Source organism: Dasypus novemcinctus, chromosome 3, assembly GCF_030445035.2.
Source record: "Dasypus novemcinctus isolate mDasNov1 chromosome 3, mDasNov1.1.hap2, whole genome shotgun sequence".
Classification (NCBI taxonomy): Eukaryota; Metazoa; Chordata; class Mammalia; order Cingulata; family Dasypodidae; genus Dasypus; species Dasypus novemcinctus.
The window spans coordinates 155883971-155908477 of NC_080675.1; the positions used below are offsets into that span (position 1 = coordinate 155883971).

At 43.2% G+C, this 24507-nt stretch overlaps 1 protein-coding gene across 2 annotated transcripts in view; it reads left to right on the plus strand.

Moving 5' to 3' along the window:
* The window catches only part of PCSK6 (proprotein convertase subtilisin/kexin type 6), a 229216-nt gene that overhangs the window by 179729 nt on the left and 24980 nt on the right, over positions 1-24507 (plus strand). Inside the window, exons 14-16 of one of the 2 annotated variants that reach the window (XM_004462109.5) lie at positions 16219-16398; positions 16561-16599; positions 22768-22870. In XM_004462109.5, the coding sequence (XP_004462166.3) occupies positions 16219-16398; positions 16561-16599; positions 22768-22870 (322 nt within the window). The remainder of the gene's footprint in view (positions 1-16218; positions 16399-16560; positions 16600-22767; positions 22871-24507) is intronic. The other variant, XM_004462110.5, reaches the window with a different exon arrangement.

The window sequence follows — 24507 nt, forward strand, 5'->3', positions numbered from 1 at the left end:
CATCATTTTTGTCTGCTTCTGTTGTCGTCAGCGGCATAGGAATCTGTGTTTCTTTTCATTGCGTCATCTTGTTGTGTCAGTTCTCCGTGTGTGTGGCACCATTCCTGGGGAGGCTGCACTTTCTTTCACACTGGGCAGCTCTCCTTACAGGGCGCACTCTTTGCACATGGGGCTTCTCTACGCAAGGGACACCCCTGGCACTCCTTGCATGCATCAGCACTACGCATGGACCGGCTCCACACCGGTCAAGGAGGCCCGGGATTTGAACCGCAGACCTCCCTAACCACTGGGCCAAGTCCACCGCCCTCCTTTCTTCTTTTTAAACATTTTTTTCCCCAGGCAAAAAAAAAAAATTGCCAACCAACCGCCTGGTTCTGAAATTTCCCTGAGCGGGTCATAAGCCACAAATTGCAGTAGCTTTTCGTGGCTTTTGTGTACATGTGAATGCATTTCCCAGGGTTCAGAGGCAGATCAACCATTTGAGAGAAGTTCCCACACATCTTGGCTTTCCTCGGGACTCAGCCCAGTACACCTGACACCACCTGCTCCCTTCCATGGAAGCCCTTCTTTGGTTTTCTTCTTCCCACAAAACTGAAAGTTAAAGTTGAAGCACGGTCAAAGAAGTCCAGGCAGATTTTTAGTGCTTTTGCCAAAACTTGCAGAGTAAGCTGTGGGGGCACAGGGAAGTTAGGAAGATCAAAGCTGCATGACATGGAGATTGGCTTGTCTGGAAAGGGAAGGTGTCTGTGAGAAGTGGGTAGTGGGAAGAGAGCCAGAGGGCCAATGCCCTGGCATCAGTCTAAAGCACTGTGCACAGTGTTCAGGCCTTTGGATCGTGTTCTGGGTGAACACAGAGCAGCATGGTTGGCAGATAATGGGTCTGAGTTACACCTGGGCCAATTGCTGGGCTCACATCACTGTGAGCCTCCCTCCATCTCTGTTTTGGCACAGGTGTGGTAAGAATAATATTATCTCCCTCTCTGGCCCTGGGTAAGGTTCAAATGTAGGAAGTATTTATAGGAATAAGGGCTTTTAAAGGTTTCAGGATTAGGATCTTCATTTGTCTTATGCACTTGGAGCATCAAAGGCTCCAGTGACTATTTCTGGACTCAGCTTCCCTGAAACTGAATATGCTTGTCAGTTTATATCAAATTCCACCTTTTACTCCCCAAGATGCAATGCCCACTGACTGGGAGATTAAAGGAAGCCCAGGGGAGAAGGTGCGCTTGTAGCATCACTGATGGTAGTTCCTACTTTCTCCCAGGAAGCATGCATGTTGATTGTGTTTTACTCCATAAATATCATACTGGTCCATTATGCACCTCCCAGATGGGTTTAGCCCAGCTATCCTTGGGCCTTACCTTTTGCCCAGGGGAGAGTCCAATCCTCCCCAGACTTCACTCTGTCTCCTAGGCAACTCCAACTTCCCTCAAGGTGCAGGCTGACTTTGGCATGGCTGCCATTGTTCTCAGCCAGGTAAGAGCTGCAGGGGCTCCAAGGGTCAGGTCAAATCCAAGAGAATACCAGTAAATCCACTCTAGTCCAAATTCATTCCCCAATCCTGAGTATTCTGGGATGGTGATACCCACTCTACCTCTAATTGAGAAAGGGCTTCAGACTCATATCATTGATGGATGGGACTCTCTTGCTAGCAGTTGTAGACTCTCAGTTCCTTGGTAGGGTGGTTGTACTGCTATTCTACTGTAGACTTACTGGTATTCTAGCAATGGAAGAACTTATATCATTGATGTGGAGACAGTAGTCAGTGGAGGTTCTGAGGTCAAGGAGAAGGAAAATAGGTGTAATATGGGGGCAATTTCGGGACTTGGGAATTGTCCGAATGACATTGTAACAACAGATACAGGCCATTATATACCGTGCCATAACCTGCAGAATTGGTGTGGGAGAGTGTAAACTACAATGTAAATTATAATCCATGTTTAGTAGCAATGCTCCAAAATGTGTTCATCAATTGCAATGAATATACTGCACTGAAAAAAAAAAAAAAGAACTGGGGAGGTGACATCTGACAGCCCCAAGCTCTAGTTGCCTAGAGGGGCAGGTACCACACCTGGAAGTACAAGGTGGAGGTGACATCTATTGGGACAAACTTTGCTCCAGGAGAGAGAGGAAATAAATCCCACACGCTTTCCTTCTATTCCCCAAAAGACGATTCTAAGACAGGCTGGTTCCACAAGACCTGTTTACAAACTATCCCCTTGGCCAGGCAGCCTTCCTGTTTTCCTATATTTCTTTCTCCCTTCCCTGCTTCCCATCCTTTCCCCTCACTCTTGTTGCCCTGTGATTGAACCTCCCAATAAAACATCAACCCATGAGTTTTGCCTCAGATGCTTGTTTCCTAGGGAACCTTGGCTAAAATAAACATGTCCAGGTGGCAGATTGAACAACAGCTCCAGTCACCTCTACAACATACTGAAGAATGATAGATAATCACAGGAACCATCATTAGAACCAGTCCGGAGTGATTCTGCTGTCAACAGCTAATGCTTGCCTTTGGAAGACCAGGAGTAAGTCCCTTGCCTCTCTCTCCCCAGAGGTCAGCACCTGGAACCCGAGTAGTAAGTAGCTGTTGAATAATCAAACGAATGAACGTGCGAACTGGCATGGACCTTGTTTAAACCGAGAACGAATATAATTTTAATCAGCTTTATTTTGGGCTCTGCATACTCAGTATAATGTTTAATAATCATTTAAAAGGGGAGGAAATTAGTCTCTGGTGTATGACTGTTTTTTCCTTCTTTTTCATTATAAAAAAAGTTCCATGGTTTCTTGATTTCATTTCTGTGGCTCTGTTACACATTTCTCTTTTCCCAAGAGTATACCTGTTCTCATTTTATGGTTAGTTTTATTGACCTCTGTTTTATGGACATCTGTTTTGAGCTCATCTTAATTTCCAGGGTGAGTTAAAATTTTACAGTCTGTGTTCTATGGCTCAATCTATCTTGTATTCACTGCTAGAAAGGAAATCAGGTTTAAAGCACTTGCCTTCTGTGCCAGTTTTAAAGTTTACCACTAAACTCTCCTTTCTGGAAAGCATGATTGTGTAGTATCACTTTCACTTCCTTGGAAAACAGAAATGAAGAACTTGATGAAGTTCATAGATGTGATTGTCAAAAAGTTCCATTTTTATAACCCCATTTTGGGTTAATCTTATTCTGTTTCCATCTACCTCTTGGTGTTGCTTCTCTGCTTTCAAGTGGTACCCTTCCCCAAATATCTCTTAGTTCAAGGAAAAAGAAGTGTATTATCCCCTCTTATTTAGGTGATGACTGCAACCCAGCTGCTTTTGTGGAAATTTACAAATTATGGGATTGTTTAGTCAGTTCTACATATCCTAATAATGAACATCACAAAAAGATGAGCTTTGTCTCCCTTAACATTTAGTTTTTGCAAATGAAATACTAAATGTTGAGGAAAATGAAAAATAAAAAGATAGAAGAGAATGGATGTGGCATGAGCACCTGCCTCCCACATGGGTTCGGTTCCCAATGCCTCCTAAAATCAAACAATAAGCAAAACAAATGAAAAAACCAATTGAGGGAAGCCAATGTGGCTCAATGGTTGAGCACTGGCTTCCCATATATGAGGTCCTGAGTTTAATCCCCAGCCCCTGGTACCTCAAAAAAAAGAAAGATAAAGAAAGGGGAAGAACTCACCAAAGAACAGTTTCCCAGCTTCAGCCCCCATTAGCGTTTGGCTACAAAGGCACACCTCCTTGTTCATGCTCTTTGCATTCTAGCAACCAAATCCTCCTAAAATATGTAAGTGCATTTAATTTTTGGACATTGGTCTTTTTCATTTTCAGAAAAATGCCATGTTCAAAAATATGTTTATATCATTTTTTCTTAATATTTTAGAGTTCTAACCATGCTGCATATATAACTTTGCATTCTTTTTTTTTTAAAGATTTATTTATTTATTTCTCTCCCTGCTCCCCCCCCCACCCCAGTTGTCTGTTCTCTCTGTCTATTTGCTGCATGTTCTTTTTTGTCCGCGTCTGTTGTCAGCGGCACAGGAATCTGTGTCTCTTTTTGCTATGTCAGCTCTCTGAGTGTGCGACACTATTCCTGGGCAGGTTGAACTTTGTTTCGCACTGGGCAGCTCTCTTTATGGGGTGCACTCCTTGCGCATGGGACTCCCCTACACGGGGACACCCCTGCGTAGCACGGCACTCCTTGCATGCATCAGCACTGCACGTGGGCCAGCTCCATACGGGTCAAGGAGGCCTGGGGTTTGAACCGCAGACCTCCCATGTGTTAGACAGACGCCCTACCCACTGGGCCAAGTCCACTTCCCTGCGTTCTTTTTATCTGCATATCAAGCACTTCTTGTTGTCATTATATATATTTTGTGAGAAGCATTTTAAGTTTTTATAATACCTCACCAAAAAGAAATACCATAATTTACTTAAGCATTCCTCTATTGTTGGATACATAAATTGCTTTCAGTTTTGTTGCTGTTATTAAGCATTGTGCATAAAACTTTCTCCTAAATTTAAAATTATTTTCTTGGGATCATTTGCCAAAAGTAAAAGTACTGGGACGAACAAGAGATGGGATCCAGAACTATACCTGCTTTTGATATATACCAAATTGCTTTTTGAAATAATTGAGCCAATTTAAAATCTCACAAGGAATGTGAGGGCATGCTTATTTAACATTTCCAGAGGAGATAAATGCTATCTTTCCTTAATTTGCATTGTGCTAATTACTAATGTGGGTTAATAATTTTCCAAATGTTTGTGTACTAAGTGTGTTTTTTGTTTTGAAAATTGTCCTTTCTGCTTTTATCCTGAAATATCTCAGTGTTATTGTTACGAAGCTGATAAGCACATGTAAAACACAGATAATAACCGTTAATGTGTCACATCTCCCATAAATATTTTTTCTGGTCTGCTGTTTGACTTTTTACTATATATCACAAAGATATCTAAAACATAAGTAAACAGAAAAGTTAAAAATAAAGTTGATGGGAAAAGATATACAGGCAAATACTAACAAAAAGAAAGCTGGTATGGTTCTATTAATATGACACAAGTAAAAATGTCTTGGCAAAAAGCATTTCTAGAGATAAAGAAGGTCATTACATATTGATAATAGGTTTGTTTCAATTCTAAAAGTTCCATTTCTAATCTTTTATGTATCTTATGTTTACATATATATATCAAAATATAAAGGAAAAAATATTAATACTTCAAGAAAACAAACACAGAAGATATAGGGATTTAGCATAGTTCAAATATATGTAATAGATAAAACAGCAATAATCTTTGAGAATCTAGATTTGAACATCACAATTGACAATACAGGTCTAATGGACATACATGGAATACTAAAGTTATCAACTGAAGAATATACTTTATTTTCTAGCACAAATGGACTGTTTATGAAAATTGACCATACAGTGGGTCATACAGTCAGCTTCAACGTATTTCTGAGAATTGATAGCACATAAACCATATTCTCTGACATTACACATAAGTTAGAAATCAATGTCAAACAGATAATGAGGAAAATCCCATATTTGGAAAGCATAAAACACCTCTAAATAACTCATGTATCAAAGCAAAAATTATCATTTAAATTAGAAAATATTTAGGTACTAAATATTAAAACCAGTGAAATGCAGTTAACATAATGGTATGAGAAAATTTATGGCCCTAAGTACATATGTTAGGAAAGAGGAAAGCTGAAAATTAATGTGCTAAGCATCCAACTGAAAAAAAGAAAGCAGAAAGAAAGAATTTTTATAAGAGCAGAAATTAACAAAATAGAAAACAAATGTAGAGAGAACCAAATTGTCAAACCTCTAGGAAGACAGATCAAGAAAAAAAATTGAGAATATTTAATTTCAGAAATGGAAAAAGGGAACATTATTGTTAAGTACTTTATCCATTAAAATATTGTAAGATATTATAAATAATTTTGTGCCCCAAAAGGTGAAATTTTAAGTGGAATGGACAAATTCCCAGAAAAATACAACAAAATTGACACAAGAAATAAAAATTAAAATTGCCTGTAAGAATTAAAGAAATTAAATCTGTAATTAAAAGGAAATTCATGGCTAACTAAACTCACTGGCAAATTCTACTAAGCATTTAAATGGAAGAAATAATGTCAAAATTCCATAAACTCTTCCAGATAGTAAAAAAGGAGGGAAACACTATCCAACTAGTTTAATGAGGCCAATCTATCCTTGATACCAAATTCCCACAGTGCATTATAAGAATGGAGAATTGTAGGCCAATATTTCTCAAGAACTTAAATTCAAAGTTATCTAAGTCCAATATTAACAAATTAAATCCAAAAGCAATTAAAAAGATTGATGTACCCTCTTCCTCTTTTCTTGCCTTCTTTTGGATTAATCAAATATTTTTCAATATTCCACTTTATTTCCTCTATTGGCTTTTCAGCCATACTTTTAGTGGTTGCTCTGGGGGTTATAATATACATTCTTCATTTATTACAGTTTACTTAGAATTAATATCAAACAACTTCACACTTCACAAATAAAAGAACCTAATGACAGTGTAATTCTATTCCCCAACTCCCTTCTTTGTGCTGTAGTCGTGTCATATATTTTACTTTTGCATACATTGTAAACTCCATCTTAAAGTGATATTAGTTTTCCTCTAAAGAGCCATCTATCTTTTTTAAAAATTAAGAGATGGAAAAGGTACTTTTATCTGAACATTTCCTTCAGCCTTTCTTGTCTTGCTGATCAGTGGGGAATTTGCTCAGCTTTGACTTATTTGAGAACACCTTTATTTAAACCCATTTTTGAATGGTGTTTTCACTGGATATAGAATTTGAGGTTAATAGGTTTGAGTTTTGTTTTGTTTTGCTTTTTGAGCACTTTAAAGATACTGCATTTTCTTCTGACCTCCATTGTTTCTAATGAGAAGTGTTCACATTTACTGTGTAAATATTACTTACATCTGAGCCACCTGGTATACTATGATAACATTTCCTTTCTCACATTATATAAGCCTAGCAAGTTTACTGCATACAAAATGAATAAGCAACAAAAAATGTATGTCCGTATTCCAGCAAAGCACAGAGAACTTCCAATCAGCTCTTTAGTATTTCATTACTAATGATGAACATAACCACTGTCACCATACATTTGAAGAAATTCTCTAACATTAAAAATGGAGGGAAGTGGATGTGGCTCAAGCAGTTGGGCTCCCATTTACCATATAGGAGTTCCAGGTTTCGATACCCAGGGCGTCTTGGTGAAGGCAAGCTGACCCATGTGGCAAGTGCAGAATGCTGCCCTGCGCAGGAGTGCTGTCCCGTGCAGGAGTGCTGCCCTGCACAGGAGTGCTGGCCCACGTGGAGAGCTGACACAGCAAGATGACGCAACAAAAAGAGACACAGAGGAGGACAATAAGAGACACAGCAGACCAGGATGCTGAGGTGGCCCAAGAGAATGATTGCCTCACCCCACTCCGGAAGGTCCCAGGATCAGTTCCCAGAGCCGCCTAATGAGAAGACAAGCAGACACAGAAGAACACACAGCAAATGGACACAGAGAGCAGACAATGGAGGGAGGGGGGAGAAATAAATGAATGTTTTTTTAAAAATGGAAGCGAACTCTAACAGAAAAGAAACTTGAAGGGGAAAGAGGCAATTCGGGAAGCAAAAGAAAGTTTTAAAAAATAACTACAATCAGCAGTCTCAGGAAAGATAAAAGAAACATTTCATCTATGGAACAGCAACAATATGCTGTTTCAAAAAATAATAACAACATTGGGAGAAGCAGATAAAGGCTTCAAAAATTTAAAATATGAGGCAAAAATAAAAATATTCAATAGCTTAGAAGATAAACATGGGGAAATCTCCTAGAAAATAAAATGGGGGTTGTGTGGGGGGAAAGATTCTAAATATTGAGCAAGTAGGTAATTGTGTGAGAAGAATATTAAGAGGAAGGGAGTGGGAAGAGAGTATATGTGGTGTGCGGGGACTGAATTCTCACCTTTCTAGGTGACAAGTCAGTGAATGATATCTAAAATCAAGAAATTAAGACAGTATGTCCAGTACTGTGGTGGTAAATGCTAGAAGAATCCAGTCAAAGTGTTAAAAGAAGATGCATCTGGTGAGGAACTGTCACAGTTGGAAAGAGTGAAGTAAAGGACTGCTGTGGGGGTTCTTCCCTTTCATTTAATTAGAGCAGTTATAGATTTACAGAAAAATCATGCAAAAAATAGAATTCCCAAATCATTGTAAACTTTTTTCTATTATCTGGTTCCATCTGACTTTTCAAACTACTAATTTATTATAGCCTTTCTAAAAACTTTAAAAAGTGCCATTTCTGTGGTCCCTATCTAACATTTTACAAATGACATTAAGAAAAGTGCCATTTTGTGCATAATTGTACAGTACAAGTGATTATCCTTTACCAAATGTATACTCATTTCCATGTCTCACCCAAATAAAAATTAGGGTTTGGGATTCTTACAACCTTTTCTAACACTTTTAATACTACCTTTAGGGGTCTTTATGGCCGTAGGATCACAGGAAAGACTATTCCATGTTGCCTTTCAAATATTTGGCCCCGGGTTTGGAAAGGTGAGGGGCATGTGTTTGTTTGTACTCACATCCAGCTCTGTGATTGTCCCTTCCTAATCCTGGATTCCAGACAGTTTTGTAAATTCCCTTTGTGTTCTTCCTTCTTACGTGCCATAATATGGACTTTAGTACATTTTAAATACATGTTAAATTTATTGAATAAAGGTTGGTTTTCTTGCATGTTTGTGTGTGTGTGTAGACACACATATGTACAATTAAGTTGTATTTTATAACAGCTTTATTGAGGTATAATTCACATATCATAAAATTTACCCTTTTGTTGTTCTGAATATTTCCATAAAGAGATCAGGATGAGCCTTTTTTTTTTTCCCCCACACAAATCTTTGTGTTAAACTTTGTAATGTGAACATAGCCCTCAGGTGCTGTCATTGAACTTCAGAATGAAGAAAGTTCCATCAGAACTGAGAGAAACATATTAACTGGATTTTTCTAGGCTCTCTTTTTTCACTTTGTTTCAACTAAAGAATTTCTTCCTGCATGTTTTAAATATGGGGAAAGAATTTTAAAATTCTTTATTGTTAATAACTCCTCTTATGGCCAAGGACACCCAAGAATTCAAAAGTATTAGCTCAGAAGCCTTAATCTAACAAAACCTTTCCCCCACCCCTGTATGCTTTGTCTCCAATTTTAAATTCCCTTCTCAAGGATTTTTGCTCCTTACTGCAAAATGCCAGGGAGAGAAAGGCTTCATTACTGCTGGTACTTTCCTTTTGGCAAATTCTGACTCTTTCTTTGAATAATAGGAATAATCCTGTTTGTTCATTACAATTTAAATTCATGGGGGTGTGGGGGGGTAGTATTGAAGATGGTGAATGATGATAAAGGCATTTATTGGCAGCATTAGCAGCGGATTATCCTCTACCCCTCACAAGTAAAATTGACTGGGCTTTACTTTCACATTTGGAGGCAGAGTACTGGTAGTTCCATCCTGAAGTGTTTAAGCAGGTGGATTTGTGGTTCTTTCTTCTACAGTAATTTCAGGAATCTCATGGAGAAATAGCCAAAGAATTTGGATTTGGGCATCTTCTAAGATCCCTCCTGGAAACTAAGGAATGAATAGTCCCAGTTTGTTTTTTAGCTGCAAACTTGAACAGACTTGCCTACTATCTTATATAGTAAAAAATTCATTCTTGTTTTAAATGCTTTATCCAAGGGACAGCCTTGTAAAATCCCACTGCCTCTAGATGACAGTGCCATTGGGTATAGACTTAATCTCTGTCTGGGTGTAACCCTGGATTTGTTCTACCTTCTTTATATTCCTTGGTTCATTCACATCCATGCATCTCATCTTCACAAAGAGATGCACCCTCTGCAAGAGGGGCTGAGTATGGTGGGAGCTGGCCCTGGGGACCTTGCCCTGTGTGTACAGATGCTCTGGGTGATGGATAAGCATGGACTTGACCAGACTCCAGCACTAGTGATAGCCCATTAACCTGAATACAGGGAAGCCAGCCTAGAAGGGGCTCATTTCTGAGTGTCTCTACTTCAGTCTGTTACACAAAGTCAATTAATATTTGAGTCTTCTGACTCAGTTAAGTTGGGACCAGGGACTGGGGACAAGGTGTGACGGATCTTCCCAGTAGCTTGTGGACATTTTTGAGTGACTCATGAAATGAGAAGCACCATGGCGGGAGTCATTTGGCACCATGTGTTAAGAGACTCACAGTGTCTTTGTCTTTGACTCAGCATTTCCACTTTGAGGAACCTATCTGGAGAAAGTAATTCCAGATTGTAGCAAAGAGTATTTCTGGCAAATTGATGTATAAATGGAAAAATAAAATAAAAGGAAACCGGAACAAATGTCCTATCATAATCTGTCATTAAAAAATGGTTAAGTAAATAACATTCATGTGGTGAGATATTTTGCTATCATAAAAATTGTGTTTAATGATATTAATTCATTAATTCAGCAAACATTTACTGAGCACCTATTATATGCCAGAAACTTGTTACACATGGAGGCTAATGTGCCAAATAAGAAAGACACATTCCCCGTTCATGTGACACTCCTAGTCTGATGAAGGGAAAGAAAACAATAAGCAAGTAAATAAGATAATTTCTGAATGTAATAAACATGATCCAATGATAAGTGGTTTAAAAAGGAAAAAATAGTATATTGTGTGCTTTCAACTATGAAAAAAATATACATGCATAGTAATTCTGCATTGAACTTTCTGAGGAACCACCAAAATGATTTCCATAGTGGCTGCACTATTTTATAATCCAATCAAGAGTACAAAGTTTCTGGGAACGGACTTTGGCCCAGTGGTTAGGGCGTCCGTCTACCATATGGGAGGTCCCCGGTTCAAACCCCGGGCCTCCTTGACCCGTGTGGAGCTGGCCATGCGCAGCGCTGATGCGCGCAAGGAGTGCCTTGCCACGCAAGGGTGTCCCCCGCGTGGGGGAGCCCCACGCGCAAGGAGTGCGCCCGTGAGGAAAGCCGCCCAGCGTGAAAAGAAAGAGCAGCCTGTCCAGTAATGGCGCCGCCCACACTTCCCGTGCCGCTGACGACAACAGAAGCGGACAAAGAAACAAGACGCAGCAAATAGACACCAAGAACAGACAACCAGGGGAGGGGGGGAAATTAAATAAATAAATAAATCTTTAAAAAAAAAAAAAAAAAAAAGAGTACAAAGTTTCTGATTTCCCTACATTCTTACCAACTACTTTTTAAATTTATAATAGCCATCCTAGTGGGTGTGAAGTATCTCATGGTTTTGATTTGCATTTCCCTAATGGCTAATGTTGAGCATGTTTTCATATGTTTGTGGACCATTTGTTTAGCTTCTTTGGAGAAATGTCTGTTCAAGTCCTTGCCCGTTTTTAATTGAGTTGTCTTTTGTTGTTGAGTTGAAAGAATCCTTAATATATCCTGTATGCTACACCCTTATCAGATATATGCTTTTCAAATGCTTTCTCCCATTCTGTTGGTTTTCTCTTCCCTTTCTTGATAATGTCTTTTGATGTACAAAAATTTTAAATTTTGATGAAGTCCATTTTATCTACTTTTTTCTTTTGCTGCTCATTCTTTTGGTGTCATATCTAAGAAATCACTGCCAAATCCAAACTTACAAAGGTTTTCCCCTAAGTTTTCTTCTAGGAGTTTTATGGTTTTAGCTCTTAGGCTTAGGTCCTCAATCCATTTAGAGTTAATTTTTGTTTATGGTGTCACAAAGGGGTCCATCTTCGTTTTTTGCATATGTATAGCCAGTTTTCCCAAACACTATTTGTTGAAGAGACCATTCTTCCCTCAATTAATGTGCTTGGCAGCCTGGTCAAAATCAGTTGGGCTTACATGTGTGGGTACATTTCTGAACTCTAATTCTTTTCCATTATTCCATCTGTCTATCTTTAATGTAAGTACTGTCCTACTTTGAATACTATGGTTTTGTTGTAAGTTTTGAAATTGGTTAAATGTAAGACCTCCAACTTTGATCTTCTTTTTCAATTTTGATTTGAATGTTCAGGGCCCCTTGTGATTCCATACAAATTTGAGGATCATCTTTTCCTTTCCAAAAAAAAAAAAAAAAGGCTGTAGGGATTTTGATAGGTTTTACATTGAATCTATAAGTTGTTTTGGGTAGTATTGACATCTTAATATATAAAGTCTTCCTATCCATGAATACAGTTTGTCTTGCCATTTATTTATCTCTTCTTTAATTTCTTTCAGCATCCTTTTGTTTTGTAGTTTTCAATGGACAAACCTCCTTGGTTGAACTTATTCCTAGGTATCTTATTCTTTGAGATGTTATTGTGAATGTAATTGTTTTTCAGTTTCCATTTCAGATTCTTCATTGCTGGTGTATAGTAATACAATTGATTTTTGTATATTAATCTTGTAGCCTGCAGCTTTGCTGAATTAATCTATTAGCTCTGTTAGTTTTCTTGTGGATTCTTTGTGTTTTTCTATGTGAAGGATCAGGTCATTTGCAAATATAGTTTTACTTTTTCCTTTCCAGGTTGGATGCCTTTTATTTATTTATTTATTTTCTTTAATTGTTCTGGTAAGGACTTCCAGTACAATATTAAATAGCAGTGGGTAAGAGCAGGCAACTTTGTCTTGTTCCTGATCTCAGCAGTTTTCACTTTTTCACCTTTGAGTATGTTAGCTGTGGGTTGTGTTTTTTTTTTTTAACATGCTTTAACATGTTGAGGAAGTCTCCTTCTATTCCTTTTTTTCTGAATGTTTTTCTCATGAAAAGGAGTTGGATTTTGTGAAGTGCCTTTTCTGTATCATTTGAGATGCATCTACCTTTACAAGAAAAAGAAGAGAAATTTATCCAGAATTGCCATTTTCTGAACCTTACCCTCAGGTCAAGTTTTCCAAATGAAGGGCTTTTTTTCCCAAAAAAAAAAGTCTCCTCTTGGAGTGCATGTAGAAAAGGGTTGCTTCTATTCAACCGCATCTCTCCCGGCTCTCTTTTCCAGTGCTCTTGACCCTCAGTTCAACAGCTCTTTAGCACAGGACCTGCATGTAGGAGGCTCTCTTGAATACCTGCTGCATGAGTTACAGATGGAGAAAAGGAACAAAAATGGAAACCAGGCATAAGCAAAAACGTCTTCCCAGTCCACTTATACTTGCTTTGAACATTGCTAAAATGCGTATTTGAAATCTCATCCCTGTTCCCAGAAAATTATTTTTGGTAAATCTAAAATCAAAATTACCAAATTCACATGCCTTTTGATCCCCAATTCCACTTCTAGATAGGTATCCTACAGATAGATAAACTTGTAAACATATGATATGTTCATTATACTTTATCCAGCAAACACTTATGTAGCAGCTCCTATCTGCTAACACTGTTCTTATGATTTAGAATCATTAAATAGTTTAATTCCCCCAAACAACTCAGTGAGATAGGTATTATTATTAGCCCCATTTTACAGATGAAGTAACTGAGAAACAGAGAAATTATTTAATTTGTTCTTGCTCAAGATCACATATAGTGGTATAGGCAGGATTCAAACCCAGATTGTACAGCTTCAGACCCCTGCTCTTCCCACTTGGCTGAGACCCTCCTCATGAGACCAGGAGCACTGTTTAATTGCAAAGGTTTGAAAACAACCTAAATGTTCATCAACAGGGATTGTCTAAGTAAATGATGCCATCCAAAGCAGTGATGGAAAGATCACTAAAATACACTGTTAAATGCAAAGGGCAAGATGCAGAAGGGGAAAAAGGCATAAAGGATGGGCCAGAATATATGTTCATGTTTGCTTGTATGAGAATCTGATACCTGTTTAAGGATACACAAAAACAAGTAGCCATGGTTGCCCATTGGAGGGAGAAATGGTGGCTATGGGATGGGGTAGAGGAAGACTGTCACTGTATTCCCTCTTATATTTTGGGACTTTGGAGTCATCCTTATATATTTCTTTCTCACAAAAATAAATCAAAATCCTGAGTGCCACTGCCTTTTTTTTTTTAAGTACTGGGACCATGTTTGTGGGAAGCCGGTGCTCAACCACTGAAGCACATTGGCTCCACTAAGTTGGCTTTTTTTTTTTTTTCATTTGTTTGCTGGTTTGGTTTGTTTTTTTGTTGTTGTTCTTAGGAGGCACTGGGAACAGCACCCAGGACCTCCCACATAGGAAGCAAGGCTCAACCACTTGAGCCACGTCTTCTTTTAATAGACTTTTCCTTTGACTATACAACCACTTTGTTCATAGACTTTTTAAATTTATCTTAAATTTTTTATATTTATGTATGTGAACAGGTAATATATGCTTGTAGTTTTTGGTTTTTTTTTTTAATCTAGTAGCCCCTACGGGAAGAAAATAAAAATAAAGTCTCTCTCCCATCCCTTAACCCCAGGCTGAGTCTCCTCCTCTGAGGCAATCCCTGTTTCTGGTTTCCTATGAATTCTTTCCTATATATACACACAGGGTGGTACCCACTGATCCTGGGCATGGAGCAGCCACTTTTATCTTCCCAAAACTATATCTGAAAATAAGAATCTAATTTTAGTGAACTGGCCTTTGTGGGTGCTTTTCGTAACATTGTTTAGAGTGAAAATAGATTTCAACCCAAATTATAGCTTATAGGGCCCTTGGTCTCTGCCATAGAGTCATTATACTCCCACCTTAATCACAGTTCATCACTCAATAGTTTAAGTGTCCAGATTCCTCTGTGGTTTAGAAATAGAGCTTTGATTCAGTCCTGATGAGTTGGGAACAGATGAAGATTCATAGCAGTAACTGTTTTCTACACCCACAACGCATGAAATGCTTCTTACATAACGATCATCAAATGAGTAGCCTATGTTAGGAAAAGTATTATGTAAATGAGCCACAATGTGTCCAAAAGAGTCAGGCCATTTGGAAGACCATGTACTGGGAAATGATCAGATCAGGAGTATTTTTCAAGTTAAAGGGCCTTATCTACCTCCTCTAACCCTGGCCAGGTCCTATCAGACAATACAAGGCCCAACTTGGGACAGCTCAGAGGCTGCATGCTCTCGCCTGCTAGGGCAATCATTAAAATGAAACAGCTTCTGTGGTGTAACAGAATCCGAGTCAAAAAACACTTAGAAGTCAGGCCTGAGCAGCCATGAGGCCCATTAACATGAGCAACGTATCCTGCAGTCAGTCACACTGGACCCACTCATTTGTACAAGAGCAATGACAATAACCTCCTAAAGATAGCTTCACTGCTCTAATACTAATTCTATAGTAAGAAAGGGATACCCAAACTCACAGATGTTATTTGGCTGATAAGGTGTTTCATAAGATCAGGAGATTTCACATGGAAATCACAGACCCCAAGGTTTTCCCCTTGCCTTTGCTCATCAGAAGATCTTGGACCACTAGTATCATTCCCATGTAGAGAGCCCTGCTGTCACCATCCACAGGATGGGCGCCCTGCCATTAGCTGCTGTCGTCCCAGCCTGTCCATCATTTTCCCCCACTCTGAAGCCCAGCATCTGGTGCCATCATCCTCCTGCTGCAAGGATATTCTCCTGTGTAGACATTTGGATCTGTACCACCACTGCCACCCATCACACTTAAAGCTCAAACCCAAATCTTCCTATTATCCAGGTGGAGGATCCAAATAGTAGGACCCCGCCCCCCCCCCCCCACCAGTGTAACCCAGTGATCACATCTGGAGGCTTATAGGATGAGGCTCATGGCGAGGCCTGGCCCCAGATCCAGGCCTGGATATCCCAAGAGAGGAAGGAGGCTGTTGGTAGTCCTGGGGAATGGGACAGGCTAACATTGAGGGAGATTGTTGGTGCAGCCTGGGGCAGGGATCAGTCTCCAGGGCAGGGGTGGTTCTATCCCGGCAGGGGCAGGAAGTCTAGGATGGGTCAAGAGAACTGGAATAGAGGAACAAGGGCCTGGCCTGTAGGAATAAGACATCTGAGCATAGGAAGCACATGGCTTAGGCAATACCTGGGTACCTAGTCCTCAGGTCTACAGGTCATGAGGATGTGAAGGGGGTGGACACAGTGTTATAGAAAGAGGGCTTGGCCTGAACTGGGCAGTTCTTAATTTCTGTGAGAGACCAAGGCCCTTGCACAGGCCGAGGAGCCGGCACCGACATTTGGAAATTCTCGGGGCAGGTTTGTTGGTTGTCTGATTCATTTGTGGGTTTGGTGCTTTTCAGGGAAATTGAAAGAATGGAGCCTTATTTTATATGGCACAGCCGAGCACCCATATAACACCTTCAGTTCCCACCAGTCACGCTCAAGGATGCTGGAGCATTCAACACTGGAGCTGGAGCCACCCAAGGTTGCCATGTTCCCACCCCAGGCCGAGGTTCCCGAGGACGAAGAAGATTATACAGGTAACACCTCTGAAGCAAGAGGACCCAACAGCCTCTGCAGTTTTTGTTTTTTCATTGTAGCTCTTAAACTGTGGGGCTATTCCTGGCAAAAGGTGGGGGTTAGGATAGTGTGTATTTCTTTCCTGGAAGTAGTAATAATGATGGTAATTTGCACTCACACAGCTCCTCCCACCCAAGGCTCTCCCAATATTTTACAGAAGAGTAAGTATGCTGCGAACCAGTAAGTATTCTCTAACCTTTCCAGGTGGGAAAACTGAGGCCTGATATGCCCAACCAGAACCAGGATTTTCCCCCTGGTTAATTAGTGTCCTTGGGGTCACCCCCTTTTCCTCAAAGGCCCCTTCTCTACCTCTTGTCTCACACACCCACATTCAGTCCCCAGAGCCAGAATGGAGGACGAAATGAAGGGAAAAAATGGGGACCCTGGCAGTTTGGGTTGAATTGGAAAAAAGCTGGCAGTTTGACCTCTCAAGCAAGCCTCCAATGGCAGTGTTTAAAGGATAGACTCTTCAGAGATTAAGTTGGGACATACCAACATTGTACCAAAAAAGCTCTCAAAAATCTTACTGGATGTAAAGGTGTTCTGCACACATCATTTTTCCTCCCAACATACCGTTGCCAGGTAGGAGTGATGCCGCCTGGCTCTGGGCCACAAGCCTGCCTTGCCAAGGCAGCAAAGAGCTGCAGTAACTGCAGAGACTTCCCACATTTTCAGCAGCCTGGGACTGGGTGGGTTTTTATTAGTGCGTTAGATGGAAAGCTGTTCCTTTCCCCCTGAGCCATCCCACCACAATTTGTGTGAAACTAGGGTGCTTCTGGTTTGGCATATTTTCTTTGGTTAAACTTTCTGGCTACCTGATGAACAATGTATGATACAGAGGAACATTGATGCTTTCCGAGTTATGTAATAGCTTCTAAAAAAAAAAAGGTGAATTCCACCAATCCATATTGAGCATAAATTATAGTCCATTCCATCTTAAATTTCTTCTCCATTCCTTTAAAACTGAGTGCTGAATTATGTATGGACTAATCCACTGTTTATCCTGTGATTTATAAACTGTGGCAAGATTCAGTAATTATTAATAAAGGACTGATTTTTTTTTTCTCTTCAAATCTGCTACTTACTCTAACCTTGTACACTGGAACCTCACTATAATATTGTTCTGCAGTTCCTTTTGCCCAGTCTCTACTGAGCAAGGCCTAGATGCAGAAAGGGTATATCCACAGAAATAAGAAATATTCTCTACCCTCAGAGAAGTTCCCCACAGTCTCAGAGGGCAGGGACATGGGTAGACAAATAACAGCAGGAAGAGCCCATGCAGGGGCAGAGATAGGGTGACAGAGAGAGCAAGAACAGAAGGGTGCCATTTTGGGGAGCTGACCACAGGCAGATAGTGCAGAGAGGGGGGTGGGCCAGGGCTGGGGGGAGCTGACCAGAGGCAGATAGTGCATAAAGGAGATAGACTTATGCTGGGGGGCTCCACCTGGGACCCTGTGGAGCAGGTGCCCATGTCAGGCAGGGATGGAGGAGTCAGGAAGGGAGCAGTGGTCCATGGGGCCAGCCTGTAGGAGTGGGCTGGGCAGCACAGGAACTGGAGGGAGAGGGGACACAGGAGAGGTGGAAAGCCAGATCTCACTAGTGCATGGAAATAAAGGAGAGAAGACAACACAAGGGAGGGGTGGAAAGGAAATTCCAAGGAGCACATGTATGATGACAGGGATCTTGGACCTAATGGCCAGATCACACTCCGAGAGGGCACAGGGCACCTTAAGGGGTGCCACGCACATCTCAGCAGGCAGCAGCAGGTGAGGTGGGCCAGGTGACAATGGACATGGTGTGCTCCCATCAGTCCCTAGGTGCAGTAGTAGAAGCACCCCAGGGCCTCAGTGCATAAAAGGCTGAGATAGCAAGAGATTCTGAGTTGCCTAAAGCAAATAAGAACCGGGAACCCCAACTTCAGGGGAAAAGGAGCAATGAAGTTAGCCCCATGGCTGTGAGCTAGGAGAATGGGAGGATGGAGGGACCCCAGGGTCCAGCAGGAAAGGGCAGTGGCTGCAGAGTCAGGGTCACAGTCTCAGGGACACTGTCAGCAGCTGCTGCTCAGAGGTGGTAAGAAATGCTTTGATGGCCAGCCTGCTAGGACTGAGCCATCTAGTGACCAAAGTGCCCTTGGAGGCCCCTGGAGACCCACCTCACCCTGAGCCACCCAGGATGCTTGACTAGAGAGTAGACCCTGGACTGGTCCGGGGGTGCTCAGAGTCTGCACCCCTTGTGCTACACACTCTAAGTGGTCCTAGGTAGTGAGCGAGGGAGCTGGACATTACACGGACATAGGAGCTGAAAAAGCAAGGATGATGGCAGGGAGCTGGGCAAGTGCCCAGGGTCCAAGAGGAGAGGGCAGGGCTCTCCTGGGATCAGGGCAAAGCCTGAGCATGAGGAAAGAAGCAGTCATTGAGCAAAGGTGGATGAGCAACCGAAAGATCTGTTCTGGCCTTGCAGGGACTGGGGATGGGCTGAGGACGGCTGGGGACAGTGTAATATGCATACCCAACTACAACAGGGGAGTCAAGCGCACCTGGGTGGCATTGCCTGGAGGATTGGGTTCCAGGATAGATCAATAGGCACCCCTTGTGCGTGGGATAACCAAAGTGAACCATAAAGGTCTGTGGATTCACAGAACACGAGCACTCACTCCCCAGATGAGGACAGAGGCCCAGAGAGTTCCAGAAGTAGCTTGCACAGTCAAGAAAGAGACCAGACTCGGAATGCACACAGTCAGTCTATTTCCCTTGGCATGCTCTTTTCTGCAATCAGTCATTTAACCCTTGCATCTTGTTCCATGTCAGTGTTATGGTGAGGTTCTAGTGCACTTACCTTGGATGGGATGAATGGTAAAAAAGATTGTGATATTGGCTAAATCATCCTGCTCCTTCAGAAATTGGTCAATGTACCTAATGACAGCACACCATCAACCAAGAACTCCCAAGGTGCTTTCTAGCCTTGATTTGTTTGTGTGTTTGTATATGAATTGTGTTTTTAAAATCCCGGATTTTCTCCACAAAGGATTTCAGACGGAGTTTTCGAAGAATCCTTTGTCAAAATAGCATAATGTGTAAGGGAAACATCTGTTTCCATTAGCCAATTCATTCACTCATTCATTAAGCTCCCCTTGTATACTTCCATTAGAAGTCATGGGAGGTTTCACAGGAAGGCGGCGGGTCTCTGAGAGTTGAGGCAAGAGGAAAATAGAAACAAATACAAACTGGAACAGAAATAACATACGCTCACCCAGAGAATGAGTTACAGCTGCCTGAGGAAAAATATACACTTTCTTAAGAGAGATGGAGTGATTACAATGAGATGGCCAAGTGGATTTAATTCAAGAATGCTTCATGGAAGAACTGAATCTTGATATTTGGCTTTTAAGAATTCAAGCAGAGAGCCATTCTGGGAAAGCTGGTTTACCAACAGTCATCTGAGCCTCCTCCACCTCTAGGATGGGCATTTTTTGTCACCTGATTTCCAGCTCAGTGCTTGCCATTACCAGTTATGGGAGCCTGCATCGAGATTCCTCCTCATTTGCAGTGGGGTGGACCCCAGCCTTGCCCGAGGCTTGCCCCTGAAGATTATTGACCAACTCCTCCCCTGCAGAGAGGTCCAGAGAAAGGGGAAGGGAGTGGTTGAGGATGAAGTCCACACACAGAAGGGAGGAAGCAAAAATGCCCCCTCATTGGCTTGGACCAGACCCCTACTCAAAGGCTGTCCTTGACCCAAGACAATGGACACTCTGTCCGCAGATGGGGAGGACATCTGCACTTCCCCCATCTCCATCCTTTCCTTTCATTTATTGTCTCATCGTTGAGTCATTCAGCAAGCATTTATTGAGCATCAGCTATGTGTCAGACCTTACTCTAGGCTCTCAGTACAGAGCAGTAGACAAACCAGAGTCCCTACCCAAGGGTAACTTCCATCTCCCAGGCCTACAGAGATTAAGGAAACCAGCCTGTCTTCTCCCTGTTCCCCCAAGTCTTAAATGGTGGAGATTGTTCACTTTCATCAAACAAGGCCTCCTGTTGCTTCCCTCAGCCTTCTGGAGTAATAGCTCCATGAGAGGACCAACAAATCATTGACCAGTGTGTGCCTTCATCGCCATTGCTGGGCCCAGGGGGTCCAGTTGGACTGGCTGGGCTGGGTGGAAAGATGGAGCACATGTGTTTTGGCTCAATGGGTGATTAAAAACCCTGGCAGGGAATGGAACCATGGACAAAGTAAACTTATTAATAATGTAGTAAGGGAAGAACATGTAACAGTGTTATAAACATAGTGGTTATCAGAAGTTTTGAGGGGAGGAGGAGGGAATAATAGGTGGAACATAGGGCATTTTTAGGGCATTTTTAGGGCATCGGAAGTAAGTGTAAACCACAATGTAAACTATAGACCTGGGTTAGTAGTAATGCTTCAGTATTTATTCATCAATTGTAACAAATATACCACACAATTGTAAGATGTTATTAGTAGGGGGAGATGTGGGAGGGAGAATGGAGGGGTATGTGGGACTCCCTTATACTTTCGATGCAGCTTCTCTGTAATCTGAAATCTCTTTAAAAATAGTTTATTATATTAAAAAAAAAAAAAAACCCTGACACAGTGAAGCCAGGATGCCCATTGGCAGGTTGCCCGTGGATATCCCGTCCGTGGGAATGAGGTGGAACAAGAACCAAATCTTCCCTCCTGAGTGGAAATGAGAAGAAACTCCAAAACAGTCTGAAGCAGCAATGTTGCAGGGGGCAGGGCTTTTGAGGTGGTGAGGAATGCGTGCTAGATGGCAGAGCATCTGTGCAGGCTAGGCTCCCTCATCCCTTCCAAACCGAGGCCTGGAGAGAAGTGGCCGAGGGCCTCTGGGATATGAGGATCACACTGAAAGTGGCTCACAACAGGAATGGAGGTGATGAGGACCAACAATGGAAGCTTTGGAAAAATCAACAACGGTAAAACCTTCAGGGAGGGAAGCAAAATATACTGGGTCAAACCGCCGGGAAGGTCTGGAGACTCTAAAGATGAATGAAGACGGCTTTGTGTGCCTCAGCAAAGAGACCCATTATGGGAAGCAGAGAATAGGAACTTTTTCCTTTCCCTCGTGTTCCCCCATGAAATCCTAGTGGCCCCCAGGTTACCTCTTCTTTGCTTCTGAACTCACTCCCCAACCTCTCCAACAACTAAAACCTTTATAGGATTTTCTTCTTCTAAGGAGGCTCCAAAGCCCTCTTTTTAGCCCCTCCCCATGCCTCCTGGGAACTCTCCTGTGGAATTTCCTCAGCTGTTTCTCCAGTGTAAGTGGCACAGGATGGGAAGAAAAGATGGGATCCCACCACAGCCCTAGCTTAAGTGGGTTAGTCCAGGAGAGGGAGAACACCCTGGCCCATCTGTAAACATGCCCCACTCCACCTCCAGGGGTTAGTTAAAACTGGGCCCATCCCTGTAGCACACCCAGAGGGAAGGACCTAGAAGGCAGGAGGTATGAGGCAGGAGGTGTGACGGGGAATCCACTGAGCTCTCTGGCTTTTCTCACAGTCACGTTTCCAATAACATACAGTCCCCCCCACCTCCCATCCCACCCCACCCCCCCACCACTCAGTGAGCATTTGGGGACTGGGGGCTAAAGCAGTGGCTCCCCATTGAGGGCTAGAGTGAGGGGAACCAAAAATTAAGAGGTCTGCTGGGAAAGAACTGGAGGCTGGCGATTAAAAGGCAGCAGCATCCCCTGCCCTAAAGCAGCCCCGCCCTGCTCCGGATGGACATACACCTGCCCTGTCAAACCCAACACCTGCCCTGCTATAGCCATACCTGGTAGAAGCCCCTCCTTATTCCCACCAGGACAGGTAGGAAATTCCCTGCCCCTGGCCCCTTTCCTGCCTAATTCACTGCTGGGGGGCAGTTTAACTAAGAGTCTGGCGTTGCTCTGCCCTTCACAGGAGAAATCCAGGACCTGCCTAGGCTCAGCACAAAGACTCTGAGCAAGCAGGGTGTGACTGAGTGACTGCCTGCCTCTCCCTCTCCCTCCCAACCTGTTCTTCTACTACCTTGCAGTTCTCCACTCTTCACTGGTCTTGGGCCCCCTGCCTCACCACTGGTTATTTGACTTGCTCTCAGTGGAATCCCCACTGCTGGAGCCCAGAGCTAAGCCCCACCCGCACAAGCGCTCAGGTTCCCATGGAGGTGTGTGGTCCCTCCCTGGGTCCGGCCTGGGGTTCCTGCTAGGTCAACTTCTTTTACCTGCCAAGCTGTGAGAGCCCCACCAAAGCCTCTTGGAGACAAACTTTGAGTCAAAGCACGTTCTCTGGATGAAAGGAAATGCTTGTTTCTTTAAGGTGTGTGCCATTCAGAGTGTGGAGACAAAGGCTGTGATGGCCCAGAAGCAGACCAGTGCTTGAACTGCGTCCACTTCAGCCTGGGGAGCCTCAAGACCAGCAGGTAATGAGGGTGGGGGTCCATCTGCAGATCATGGAGTGCGGTCACCCCTCGGGCTGAAGTGTGGTTTGCTGGCCTGGCGGGGGAGCGGTCGCGGTAGGCCTAATTCCGCTGCCCCCATAATAGGGTGGTTGGTCGGGCCCACCGCCACCCCTGAAGGAAGCTCGGCATGGGCGCAGAGTGCCCTCGGGTCTCCCCTTCTCGGCAGCCATGCTTCCGCGGCCGCCCCTCCTCCCGGATGGCGCCACCCGATGCCTTGTGGGGCGGCACCCTTCTTCTTCCTTCTCCCTGCGCAGGCACAGGGCAGAAAATTCCAGTCTGCCCTTTTCCCCTCCCCCGACAGCAGCAACAGCCAGGCGTGGGCGGAGAAATCCAGTCTGCCCTTTTCCCCTCCCCCGACAGCAGCAACAGCCAGGTGTGGGCGGGAAACTCAAGTCTGCCCTCCACCCCAGCAACAGCAGCCACCAATCCCTAAACCCTGCCCCTTCCCCCAGCAACAGCGACAGCCAATCCCTAACCACCACCCCTCCCCCATCCAGCACCGCCCACTGACCTTTCGCCGGCAACCAATCAGAACAGGGTGTGGCTTCAACCAATCAGCCTTCCCCAGCCCCTATAAAACTGTTGCCTCTCCCTCAATAAAGTGGACCTGCGTGTTTACCTTGTCTCCGCGGTAGTTCTTCTGCCGTGCGCCCTCCAGTCCTGAGAGCCCCCGACAAGGGCCTGGCCTCCCTTGTCCCCAGTTCGTCGCCTGCTTCTCCGGGCGACCCCTTCGTCGCCGGCTTCGCCGGGCGACCCCGTCAGCCGAACCGCGCAACCCCTTGTGAGACCAATCCCTCGTCTGCTGCCGGACCGACCCCTCGTCCCAGGTGGGACCGACCCCTCGTCCAGAGCTGGACCGACCCCTCGTCCGCAGCCAGACCCCACCTCTACCGACCGAGCAAACCGTCACAATGGAGCACTGCAGGGTGACCTGTTTCAAACCCTCTACCTCCTGCTGCCCCGATTTCCTAATCGTAGCACCAAAAAAAAAAAAAAAAGAAAGAAAGAAAAGAAAGAAAGAAATTGCATTGCTGTTAAAGGTTTTGGATTTTCATATCTTTTAGTAACTTTCTGTTTCACTCACACAAGTAATACAAGTCCATCACAGAGAAATCAGAAGCTGTAGCATTTTGGACTCTTTACTTATAGACCTTTTTCTATCCATTTTGTTAGGCAAACATAGGATCGTACTGAGCATGCCAAGGCTGACCACTTGGTGAATGTAGATAGCTGTGATTTGAAGGCCCAGAGTTCTAAAGCCAGTTTGTCTCCCTCTCAAGCCACCTGGGAGTGATGGGGCTCTGACAAGCTGAACCCGGTTGTTATTTGTTTTCTCAGTATCTTATCACTAGCTGGGTGTGAGACTTCCCACATGCTCTCCCTGCAACTTCCAGAGAACCTGTCGACTCACTTTGCCTTTGAGGGGAGGCATTTGGGAAGTCTGACCTGTGGGCCCCCAGGAGTAGGGCTAATTGCCCAGGTCTGGTTTGTCCTTCTGTGATGAGTTTGTACTCTATGTGTCCCTCCGTCAGGTACCAAGCACTGCCCCTGGAGCCCTCCTCCTGGTCTTGGCACCACTCACTTCCTTCTTCTACTTA